The sequence below is a fragment of the Chinchilla lanigera genome, unplaced genomic scaffold (assembly GCF_000276665.1).
Source record: "Chinchilla lanigera isolate Chin_1 unplaced genomic scaffold, ChiLan1.0 scaffold00084, whole genome shotgun sequence".
Lineage (NCBI taxonomy): Eukaryota > Metazoa > Chordata > Mammalia > Rodentia > Chinchillidae > Chinchilla > Chinchilla lanigera.
The window spans coordinates 643,856-657,043 of NW_004955485.1; the positions used below are offsets into that span (position 1 = coordinate 643,856).

The 13,188-nt window shown below is 43.7% G+C and overlaps 1 protein-coding gene across 4 annotated transcripts in view; it reads right to left on the reverse strand.

Annotated features, from left to right (window-relative positions):
- Rbm20 (RNA binding motif protein 20) overlaps nucleotides 1-13,188 on the reverse strand; it is a 179,511-nt gene that overhangs the window by 53,762 nt on the left and 112,561 nt on the right. Inside the window, exon 1 of one of the 4 annotated variants that reach the window (XM_005403753.2) lies at nucleotides 4,200-4,347. The exons of the other annotated variants lie outside the window; for them this stretch is intronic. Coding sequence (XP_005403810.2) covers nucleotides 4,200-4,267 — 68 coding nt within the window. The 5' untranslated portion in view covers nucleotides 4,268-4,347. Of the gene's footprint in view, nucleotides 1-4,199; nucleotides 4,348-13,188 lie in introns of those variants that run through there. 4 annotated transcript variants of the gene reach the window in all.

Here is a 13,188-nt window from a genome sequence, read left to right on the forward strand (position 1 = left end):
CCTAGCGTACTATTCCAATGTGTCACTCCAACACAGGCATTTCAATATGCCCTTCTTCCTAAGCCCAGCCTTTGAAATTGCATGGATAATTGAATAATGCTCTATGAAGGATGTTCATGTTCTAAGCCAAAGAGCCTGGGAGTGTTACCTTACATGATAAAAAGGACTCTGTAGCTGTAATTAAATTGAGGCTCTTGAGATGGGAGATTATCCTAAAATTATCCATGTATGCCTTGTGTAATCACAAGGGTCTTCTATGGTGAAGGCAGAGACAATGGATTTGGGCAGAGGCAGAGGCAGAGGCAGAGGGCAGAAGGAACAGAGCAGAGGGCAGAGGGCAGAGGGGAGAGGGCAGAGAAGATGTGATGCTGCTGGTTTTGAAGGTGGAAGAACGGGCTGGGTGCCAAGGAAATATAGGCAGCCTCCAGAAATGAGAAAAAGCAAGGGAACAGAGTCTCCTCTGGAGCTTCCAGAAAAAAACTTATCCTGCTCGCACCTTGGCTTGAAGCCTGATTTTGGACTTCTGACTTCTAGAATTGTAAGAGAATAATTTCTGTTATAAGCTACTAAGCTTGTGGTTATTTGTTATGACAGCAATAGGAAACTAATTCAATCCCCATCACTTAGTCACTTAGATACCAAAGAAGCTTCCACTCAGGCAGTGGTAGGAGAACTGGTTGACTGGATTTTGTGATCCCCACAGGGGTCCACACGGACACAGAACACCTCAGTGGCTATCTAAAAACTCTCTGGGATCTTAGCCAGGGGCCAATTCAACACAAGCAAAAACCCAGAAGTCTCTTCATTTTCTTTCTTTTTTTTTTTTTTGTCTTCTCAAGACAGGGTCTCACTACATAGTTCAGGCTGACCTTGAACTCACTTTGTAGTGCAGGCTGGCCTCAAATTTACAGCAATCCTCCTGCCTCAGCCTCCTGAGGGTTGAGATTACAAGTGTGTGCCACCATGCCTGGAAGTCTTCATTTTTAAAGTCAGCTTCCTTGACCCAGTGGGAGCAGTAACAACAAGGAAAACCCTAGAACTGCAGACCAGACCCTTAGGATCAACACATCTAACCCCTTCATTAACCCAGACAGAAACTGACTTGTGCCAAGTTCCAGAGCACCTGTCGTCCAACACCTTCCAGTACCCAAGAAAATAACCTTGACTCTCAAAAGCCTAAAAGCCTAACTAAGCCCACTACTATCTAACTGATCACTAAATGATAATGGCCACCCATACTGATTTGGGATTCATCCCTTCATTCAGAGAATTACTAAGTACTTTCAATATCTGAGGCACTCACTGAGTACTGGGGATGTACAAAGATGCCTCTCCTTTCTAGAACCCTCCTAAGTGGCAATAACAGCAGGGATTTCCAGCCAGCCCTGTTGTTTGAGGAGAAGGTTAAGGGGCAGGATTGTGTGTAGGGCAACCATGCTACTGCTACTGCTTCTGCTACTGCTACTGCTTCTGCTACTGCTACTGCTACTGCTACTGCTACTGCTTTTGCTACTGCTACTGCTACTGCTACGGCTACTGCTGTTGCTACTGCTAATGCTGTTGCTACTGCTGTTGCTGTTGTTATTACTCTTGCTGTTGTTATTGCTGTCCTATAGTCAGACTGGGGATCTGGAGAGGAGAAAGAGCAGTACAGTGATGCTGGGCACGGAGGGAAAATGTCCATCACAGGATCCCACACTTACAGGAGAAACACTCAGCACATCACCGATGCCAATTCACCCAGGCCTACGAATCTCAGGCTGAGGCTTCATTTCTGAGTCAATGTTGCAAACAATTCGCAGTATAATTATACTGAAAGCTCTGTTTTGTTGACTAGAGTTGCTTAGAAAGTTTTTTTTAAAATTAAAGTAACATCTCAAAACTTTGAAAAATAAAATACAACATAAAGGAGAGCTAGTTATCCTTATAATGCTTGGAGATTTAGGAGATGCATATGAAAATTCGTGGGCTGGGGATATAGTCCAGTGGCACAGCACCTGCCTCTCAAGCACAAGATTCTGATTTTGATTCCCAGTACAAAAAAAAAAAAAAAAAAGGAAGCTAGTTTTAGGGTTTTTAACTCCCATTATGTGGAAAGAATGTGTGCCCTGCTGCTCTACCATGAGAGACAATAGCTGTCCCCACTCAACAGAGCTCAGGGTTGGTTCCAAAGTTCTTTCACTTTTTATCTAGAGTCCCTAGCACAATGCAATGATGCATTAATATTTGGCAACGAGGAGTGAATCAAGGTGTCCTCTGTTTGAATTGGGATGCTGGAAATTCAGGACTCTTTCTGGGAGGCAATCCATCCTGTTCGAGATGAAGGGAGAGTGTGCAAGATGCGTGGACCTCTGCTCTAAAGCTGAAACCCCATCCAAGGGCCAAGTGGGCACTCGCGAGTTGTCAGTTCACTTCACATGGTTTGAGCATCTGTCAGGAGCTGCACAAAGTTGCCAGGCAGCAGGGATACAGAGAAGATCAGCAGAGAGCAATGCACACTCACACTACGGCTGGCAGGGTATGGGAGAAAAGGCACTCACTGCAAAAGTTTTAGAGAAATTTAACAAGTAAAAGAGAAAACCAACTCGAGAGTTATCCCTAAATGTGAATAAAGACTTATCAACACCGTGGGGGTTTTCATCAGCTGCAGGTGCGATAACTTGGCGCCAGTGTGTGAGAAGCAGCTGGAGGTAAACTGTGGTCAGAGACTTGGGCTTCCATCTGCCCATTACCAGTGGTGAGAGTGGGAGAAATCTGCTCAGAACTTTCACACCTGTGAAGTGGATCCCCTGTGCCAAGTGTGTTAGGCCCAGGCAGCCACAGTGTCTCACTCCCCTAGCCATAGTGATGGGCTCCAGTGTGGACACTCCTTGGAGCTACTAGGAACAAGACACTCTGTCATGCCCAGCTGCTAAACTGCCTATTAAACCATCACTTAAAGATAAGCTGCTTGAGAATAAAACCAACCCAGAAGACACTGGCCTCAAGACAGGGGTGCAGGCAGTTCCTGGTGATCTCCTAGGAACACCTTGAGCCAGCTTTGCCTGGCTCCACCCTACACACAAACCAATGCATTCCTCTTACTTACTTAGCAAAAATAATAACACTTAAAAGAAAGCCAACCTACTTAACCATCTGTGCCTAACTCCCATGGTCTTCCACACATGCTGACTCGAGCTCCCTGGCACCGTCAGGTCTCAGAGCTAAGAGGTCACTACAAGGGAAACCTGGGCAGTAACACCGGCATGAGCCTCTGCCCAGCAGAGTGACCTGATTCCTGGAGGCTCAGGAAACACAGTGCTCCTCCACCCATGGACAAGAGCCCTACACCGTGGTCACTAGGCCAGGCTGCAAGCAGGGTGTGAGGAGAGGCCCCCGCCAGGGTTAGGGGTGGGGACAACCTTTTGCAGGCTCAGGAACCCAGCTCTGACCACACAAGCGTTCCTTGTGAGCAAGAGAAACAGTGCCTCAGCCTGCATGGGGTTAGGGGACTGAGTTTCTAACCCACAGTTACACCTTCAATACCTCAAATGTCATTTTTTGCTGCAGTGAAGATTAACTTTGTGTGAAGGCTTGTTCCTGTTTTGTTTTTTGGTGGTGCTGGAGCTTGAACCCAGGGCCTTGTGCATGCTAGGTAAGTGCTGTACCACTAAGCTACATCCCAGGCCATGTGTGAAGCCTTTGTTAACCCTCCAGGTGACAAAGGCCTTTATTAACAGTGCAGGAGCTCTTTGGTATTTTCACTTGAGGGAGAATATACAGTGTATGCCTATAGGGCTGTGGGCTGTCCTGTATGAATTGGAGTGGGAATCAGGCACCTTGTGATCCAGCCTCAACTCACATGTGTATTAGCTCTGTGATGGCAGGCAAAAGAATCTATGTATCTGAGCCTTGGTGTACCCACTTATTTTAAAAATTACAATCTCCTCACTTACAGTATGGAAATTCCAGAAGTAAGGAGTTGTCGGACTGCTCTGTAAATTGCTAGGTGACACATAGATGTAAGATACAGCATTCTGTGGAAGATTATCAGAAAGAGGACACTTTCTAGGCGATCAGCACACACACTTCCCTTTCAGAAAATATTCCTCTTCACCAGAACAGTATTTGTCACTCGTCTGTAGAGATAATTTCCTTGCCACTAAGATTCAGGGTAGAATAGCTTAACATCAGTTCAACCACATTAATGAAGTACTCACCATATCAATGTGATTATTCTCTGCATCAGCAGCTGCGGGGAGGGATGTTGCGCAGAGACTAAGAGCATAGGTTTCAGAATTAGTATCAGCCGAAGTACGAGTTTTAATTTGACCACTTAAAAGCTGGTGGCTGAAAGTCAATCCCTATCTTCTTTAAACCTCAGGGTCCTCATCGTTAAAGGAAGAATGGCTCTATCTAAACCACAGCCTTGTTTTGCGAGTTGAATGATAGGGTATGCATAAATGGTTCAGCACAGCTCCCAGCACACAGGAAGTGATCATTACGAGGACTACTGCTTTTACCCTCGCCTCTGTCATGATCCTCAGCCTTCTGGCTGCGGTCCTCAGTGCAAGCTGCAGGTGAGCTCTGCCAAGGCAGTGACCCTTCCTTAGAGACAGAGAGGGATGACAAGAAATATGAAGAAATGTAAACATGGCGAGAGGAGGAATAGAGGTAAAGGGTGGACAGCTGCTGAGAGAAGAGGAGGCAGGGTGGGGATGTGGCTGGGGAATGGAGGAGGTGATAACAGCAGCTGGGTAAACCAGACGAGGAGGTGGCTACAGCTTTAAGGGGCCACAGAATAACAGACACAGCTGAAGTTCCAGAGTGTGAATGGTGCAACCCAGCCATAGACGCTTCCCTGTGAACAGCCAGCCCTCCAGAAACAGAAGCCAAGAACCACAGCTGAGCATGGTGGCGCCTACACCAACCCTACCAAGCACATGTGCAATGTGATGACCAATTCAGGAATCTAGGTCCACTCCCAGTTCAACTCAGTTCACTTTCCAGGCTGAGAAATGAGTGTGGCATTTCTCTTTTTGTGCGAAGATATAAAATATAATCTAGCTGAGAGGACTTATGACCAAGCAAGAAAATATTTTACAGGTCTGGTCACACCTTTAAAATGTGGCCAAATCAAATAAAGGACAAGTTCAGGGTCAGGTCCTTGCTGGGACCTGCCCTTCCGTGGTCTCCTGGGAGCTGAATGTCTCCTAGATCACAATTTCTGACCTCTAGCGATCGCTTTGACGACAACACATAAACTAAAATTGGAATGCCAAAGTAAACATTAGCAAGACCCCCCAGGGCAAGGAAGACATTGCAAATATACGACGCATTCCATATTTTTCTGCAGCACAGTGGGGTGAATATAGTTCACAATAATCTACTATAGATTTTAAGAAGAACTAGAAAAGAGGATCTTGAAGGCTCAAAACATAAATAAATAGTAAGCAGATTACTCACATTTGATCAGTACTCTTATTAATCTGTCACACAATACCCCATTAAATATGTGCAATGATCACATGCTAACTAAAAGGGAAATATCTCTATTGCGGTGCTCTCAGAAGCAAGATAAGGATATGAACCCCATGGGGAGTCCTTAAATGCCAGGTTCAGAGAAGACAAGGGTGATACCACAGTCCTAAGGGGGCTAAAGTTCAAACTCTGGTTAACTATGACAAGTCTTAAGAGCAGGAAGGGGCCTGAGAGATTACTGACTTTACCCACTCGTCCTACACAGAGAAAAGGTGAAAGCCAGCGGAGGTGATGTCATACATGAGTCAACTTCAGTCACATGCTGGGCAGAGGAGAGCTAGGACAGGAACTCGGGTCTCCCCACTGCTCAGGGCTGCCCAGTGGGACAGAGCCCCCCAGCAATCACCAGGGGAGTCTTCTTTGCAGGGTAGCGCTCTCCTTACTGGTAACAATAGTGCTGCTGGATCATCACTGGCTAGGCCTCTGTGACTAATTTTGAGATTACCGGGCCAATGCTGCTAACGCATGTTTGGGCCTCTGCCATGACATTACCATAGGATGATTCATATCGTTGTGACAGCTCTTGGGATGATTCATACCAACAAAAACAATCCCGCCATCTCACTTTTGTTTCGTGCTTTTTAGTCAGTTGGTTACTAAGTTGCCTCACCTCATGAGCTATCTGACCTATTGAAGCCATACGGGTAGTTAAGTCAAACATGACCATTTCCGGTTTATGCTAAGAAGACTAATGCTCAGAAAGGCGCACTGGACCCTCTGAGGTCACTCAGCAAATAAGAGACTTGACTGAGGGTCTTTTAACTGTGGGGCCAATATTCTTCCCTTTGGCTGTCCAACCTTATGGCTTGCCTGGGCCACACTAAATGAGGAGGAACTGATGCGTATGAAGAACATAAAGTATTTCATGTACATGAGTAACAAGACTTCCTTTAAAATGCTTTTTATTATAACATTAAGATGAAGTAACATAACAAGCCCTGGGCCACTTCCCCGGGACGTGAGTTTGATATCAAGTCATCAGCCTTTTGGTCTCTTGTGCTCTGTACACTTATCAGGCAGGGTGTGTTCTCAGAACTGGAGGAAGGCACCGGCACAGAGGGGCAGCTCATGGTTTTATGACTGACAAGAGGGGGCCTGCCCTTCCTGCTAGTGTTCTTAGGACTCAGAATGTGCAAAACAGAACAGATAATGCAGCAAAAATAACACACCCTGCAATGCTGTATGAGAAAGACTTAAAGCAAAAAGAAGAAAAGGTCAATTTCACCACCAAGAATGCATACTGATTTCCTTTTTCCTTCCACACCATTTTCCTTTCTTTAAAGTATCCTTTGTAAAATGGTATTACAAGTGGGGGCTTATTTTGAATATTCATGTTCATTGTGTATTTTTTTCAAAGTCCTGCAAGAATTTAACAAATATCTACAATCTCACTGCCCACCACCCAAAATGAACAAATGCTATTATAATCACTTTTGACTCAGGTACTTTTATCAAAATATAAAACTATGCAGCTAAAGTTGAGTCCATTTTAGGACTCTGCCCAATTCCACTCTCCACTGCCCAGAGAAATCCCTGTGTTGTTTGTGTCTACCACTCTTTATACCTATCTGTATCTATCCACAGATGGAAGTACAAGAATAGAGACTTTTCCTTATGTGTGTTTTATGACAAACAGTATATACCATGGTTTCAGCAAAATTTCTCTTGAAGTACAAGTACATATATAGTTTCTTTCAACATACGCAAGATCGAGGGCAGAATGGCGGCTTGAAAAATCAGTGAGCAAAACACAAGACCCATCCTGGTCCCACGACTCCCTCCCTGGGGACAGTAGGTCAGTCACTTCGCTGGATCGCAGAGAGTTTCATTTTGCTTTGCTTTTTTGTAATGAGAAAGTTGGATGAAAGGATCTCTAAGGTCCCTTTTCCCTTTGAAATCTGAGGACTCTAAGGTTCTATTTCTTCATTTATCAAATATAGACAATAACTTTTGCCCCACTCTTGGCTGTCAGAAAGAGCAGTCGGGATATGGGATGTCCGAGTGTTCTCCAAAATCTGACATTAACAAAACCATCATTATTATTCTCACAAATTAAGCTGTTTGCTAAACTCCTGGGAATACTCTTAAAGAAACCATTGCCATGTATACAGTTGGTTGAGATGTCTGTGTCTCAGGCCAGTCAGAGAGACACAATTTAATTTCCTCTACTCCTGTTGTCAGGGGAAGGCAGTCCGTTACAGCAGCTCTCTCAACTCTATTTGTGTTACAGATTCAGTGAACAAAACACCAAAGTGCCTCATTATAAAATTCTCTCCTCTGTGGAGACATTTCCCCGTGGACCCAGGGCTTTCAGAGTGAAATGAACGTGAATCCATTCAGGGAAGGAGTTGGTTTGTCTGAGACACAATGCTTCAGGAAATCCGTATCAGGTAGACTTTCACTGGTTTTGTGCAGTCTCAAATGCAGGAGGCTGCCCTGACCTCGGGTTAGAGGAGGTCTTTCCATCTGCTCAGACAGGTAAGATATGGTCGCCTCCTCCATGGAGAAACTTTTCGGGGGAACTTCTTTATCTTTGGAGATGGAAAAACAAGGTATTTGAAATATGTGTTTAAAAACTGCTATACAAAGTTCTCCAAGAAGCCATATTACTCATGTTTTCACACACAAAGGAACTATTTGAGGGTGTGTAGGCCAAAGCTGCCCTAGTGGAGGACAACGGCTCACGAGCGTCAATGCCTTGCTTATCCTGATCTCTCTCTCTCTCAGGACAGCCTTCGCTGGACACTGCCCTTCCAAATGCAGCTCCCACACACTGCCCTCTCACTGCTGGCCCTACCTGCGGGCCCTTGCGCTCCCTCATTTGAGCCCAGAAGTCCTCGCTATCCTGCTAGCCTCAGCATACTCTCTCTCCCCTCCCATGCTACCCTGTCTGACAACTGGCTCCTTCACCCGTAGTCTTATTTTCCCACCGTCCCATGATCATTTGAAAGCAGAGACCATGTGTTTCCCCCTGTCACAGCGCTGGTACTGGGTGGATATGGGGGATCAATAATTCTTTCTGCTCATGAACACATTTGCTCCGTGAGCGTGTGTAGGTAGATACACCAGTCGTGTCTCACATTTTCAATTTGTTTTCCACGTGTTGCCACAACATTTCGAAAGACGAAGCTGTGCAGAGAATGCAGATTAAATTCAGTCTTTGAACGCTGTCAAAATTTTGTAAATACCACCAACCACACTAGCTGTAAAATTGCACAGTGTTCACCAAACAGACTGGTCACATTTTTCCTTTTAGCTAAATCGGAAGATGCCATTCCGGCCCATGACCTGAGGAGGTGTGTCCATTCCACATGACTCTGAGCGGAAGCGGAAGGGCCCCAGAGTCCTCTCAATTTGCTTTGCAGTATTGGCCACTGCTGAGATCTTTTTCTAGCAAATGCAGAAGCATAGCTACAAAATTCAAGCCAACTTTAAATTACGATAACATTTCAGATTAAATGAAAATTCTCAATCAATGCTAATGGGATTGGGAGAGGTTTGGGTTGTAAATAGACCTACTTCTGTCAAGTCTGACACCCGTAATGAGGCGGGGTTATTAGCACACATTAATTATTCAGAATAATGGGTTTCACTGTGACATTTTCATATAGCACACTTTGCTGATATCTACCTTCTTCAAACCCCTTCCTCTCCTCTAATAGTCTCCCTTCTCTATCTTACTGAGGCTGGCTCACCCTGTGGATCTTAGTTTTCTAACCTGTAAAATGGGAGGGTTGATGAGATAGCATTTGCAGTTTCTTTAATGCCTTATGATTTTAGGATGATGAGCATTCTCTTAAAGCAGTATTTTTCGTGTGTGTGCCAGGAATTGAACTCATGACTTCACACTTGCCAGGCAGGCGCTGTGCCGCTGAGCTATATCCCCGGCCTCTTAAAGCAGTATTTGTGACACACGGAAATGTTAGGATGATTTGGTACAGAAGTACACGTCAGAGAGTTCAGGTCTGAGAGATCTCTGTTTCTAGGCCTTGTCCTTCCCCTAGGGCAGGGCAACTTTACAGGGATTACTCAGCCTCCATATAACTCAACAGTGCAGTTGTAAATGGACACTGTGAAAGGACTGATATTGTGGAAGGGAAAGAAACTGCTCAAAAGGAAAGAACAACTGGGGTGAGGGAAAAGAGAAAAGAAAGAAAGCAGGGAAAAATATGCATATACATATACACACAGGATAGCTAAGGTAGTTGTACTATTGATTTCTATTGCTTTATTGAAAGGAACAGTTAGTGTTTAATTGTTTGATCAATCTTACATGCCTATATTTGTTTATCTGAGTAACCAATTTGAAGATATCAATATGTAATACAACAACCATTGTTAATTTCCTATCACCTTGTGTGAAATTCTGTATTGCTTATACTGTTTTTGTGTTATTTTGTAAATGTCTGTGTGCCTGTTAATATGTTTTTGTTCTTTTTATCTTTGAAAGAAAGAAAGAAAGAAAGAAAGAAAGAAAGAAAGAAAGAAAGAAAGAAAGAAAGAAAGAAAACTAAAAGCAGCGGTTCTTAAACTCGAGGGACACCAGGAGAGCTTCTCAGAGCACAAGTGGTGGGCGCATGCTCAGTTTCTGACTCAGAACATCTGGGGAAAGGCCTCAGACTTTGCATTCTGATCACTCCAGGTGATGCCGATGCTTCGCTTTGAGAATCACTGAAGCAGAACACCTTGAAAATACTTTACGATTCTAACCGTCTATGGTGAGTTGTAAGGATTTAGTGACACCTGTATTTCCATCTCCCAGCTACCCAGTACACCAAGAGGGGGCTTCCCTTTCCATGGGAGTTTCAGACCCCACAAAAATGACTCCAAAGACACGTACAATTAATCTGATAACCACCTTCCTTCCCAAGTTTAAATCAACATCTGCGGTAATGTTTGGACTCCTGGAATAAAAACACTCAAGGTTCAGAAACCTTAGATAATTTGATTGGTTAACTGATTAATCAGGTGTGTTGACCACAAAGAAAGTACAGCTTCGTTCACAGAGTTCAGCAGAGCACAGTGTGGGCTGCAGAAGGCCCAAAGTTTCTCAGCAGCACAATGTCAAGATCGGGAAAAAGTTCATTCCCATACCCACCCTAGAAGGTCTAAACTAAAAAACAAATGACCAGATTTTGACAAAATTATCAATATTGCTACATTTCAAATTTGGTACCACTTTGGGAGTTTTAAAAAAATCTTGTGCTTGGGTCATATGAAAATTATTGCAGAGTGGAGATAAAAGGCAAAGTTGTAAAACTTCTGATTCAATTCGGGCTTTGAGGTTTTTGATAGCTTCCCAGAAGAACTAATGTAAAGCAAGGTCTGAGTGTCACCATCTATCAAGGAACAGAATCTATTTTTTTTATTACTTTGGGTCCCGTGAGTCACTCCAAAGAACATGATCATTTGTCTTAAATTACCCTGAAGAATAAACACTAAAAGTTGTACAGATCCACAGATGGTCATAAGCAGATTGGGAAATCAATATTTCTTAGCTACAGTGAGGCACTTTTCATGAAATTAAATGCAAAATGTGTGTGTATATGTGTTTCTCAAGATGTCACCCAGAGTACACATACAATTTCTGCTGCAGAAAGCCAGGTGAGGTTTGCTAGGGGAGGACTTATGTCATCTAAATTATGTGCACCTTAACATCCTAAAATCTTTCAGACTTGCTCCACACAGAGGTACACGCCTGTAATCCCAGCTACTTGAAAGGCTGGAGCAGAAGTATTGCACACTTGAGGCTGGCCGAGGTGATTTAGCATGACTCTGTTTCAAGCAAAGGAACAAATAAATGTTGAGCATGAAGCTCAGTGGTAGAGCATTTACTCAGCATGTGCAAGACCTTGGGTTTAATCCACAGTTCAAACAAAAGAAAAAAGGGAATGGAGAGAGAGAGGGAAGGAAGAAGAGGAGAGAAAAAAGAAAAGCAAGGAAGGAGGGAAGGAAGAAGAGGAACCGAGAGGAAAAATTCTTTCGAACTCCCAAGTACCTGCTTGGCTCAGCGCCGGGCAAATTAGAAGCAATGGACATATACCGTTCAACTGACTTGGATTTACGACTGTCTCTAAGCATATGGGAACGCAGATTTTAGCAGAACATGCTCTTCCCGCATGGAGTCCAAGATATATATGTTTCTCTCTGTGCAGGGATTGTGCACTGTTCAATTCTTTTAAATTCCTTAGACTAAATGAGAACATTAAAGCTGGGACTTTATACCTAAACCATATAACTATTTATTGAGAAAGTATCCGTTTCTCAAAGTGAATGGAAATCTCTGCGTCTTAGGACACATCCCTTTCTGACTACAGCCAGTAAGACCCAGGTGTCCCCCCAAAGCAGAGACTATTACACGGAGACTACTTCTGGCTCTTTTCTTTATCTTGTAAAGCTGTGGTCATATGATAATTTCTGCAGAGTGGAGATAAAAGACAAAGTTGTAACAGTTAGACGTTCTGGTCCGTCTCCGTTACATGTGGCCATGCATTTTTGATATTTTGTCAGAATACAGCAAACTGAACTTGTGCTTAAGATCCAGGCAGACTGAGATCTGCGTTGGCCGAAGCCAGCATGGCTAAAACATAAAGGCTGATTTTTCACTTGAAACTGCTCTCCGGCACTTTCCCTGCCACCCCAGGCATTGCTAATTAGGAGCAGCCAAGGTTTGACATGTACACAGTCCTCTATGGTAAAATTGATTATTATATTACTATGGAAAACGAGGAAGTCATTTTGTTCAAAATATCAAATTCCACAAAACCATACGTGGCAGCTGTTAGTGTATGCCTGTGGGGGAGGGGCAAGTGTGTGAAAATATCAACTCTCCCCCCTCTCAGTTTTATGACATCTTTGCAAAGACGTGGGGAGAAAAAAAGACAGAAAAGAAAAATTTCTAATACATGTTAGGCAGAAACCAAGAGCAAAGCTACAACATGGACTTTTTCTTAAGGCTAAACAAATTTCCGCGATATAAGATCCACCATACACACCACTTTTAAGAGTTTGGGCTTGCTTCTTTAGCACGCTTGCAAACAGAAAACCGGTATTCCTCTCCTGCATGTATCAAAGCTACTTTAAATTGCAGCAGATAAAAAAATGAGGTGAGTCATGTTTGGTTGTGCTTGAGCCTGCTACCACATCATCACATGAGACTCCAAATATGTCTTCGAACCTCACTACTGAAGTTTAGAACCTTTGCTTGCTTGGAGATTATTAAAGTAGTTTTGTTGAAAAATTTTAACTTTCCCTAAAGATACCTAAGAGTTGCTAAAATTTATATTCCAGCCAACCTGAGTGCTCGGAAGTGCTGCCTCTTAATGAATTCTTTGCTTTAAACACTGCTCGGGAATCTGACCTCAGTATTCCCCTCCCGGTTCAGAATGAGTCTGATTGTTCCGTCAACAGATACAACAATTCAAACACACTTACATTCACTTTCTATCGAAGACAACATCCACCGATTAACATTCTAAGAGACCCCCACCATTCATAGGGTTTCGGGATTCTAAATATGTCCCACTCCGTCCCTCCGATCTGGGGATAAGGCAATCTGTTCCCCCGTAGCTGCGCGACTTTTCTTTATAAAAGAGTTTAGTAACCAGCGTAAAAAGAGCATCTAAACTTACTGACATTGGGATTGCCGATTTCACTGGGGTCATGAGG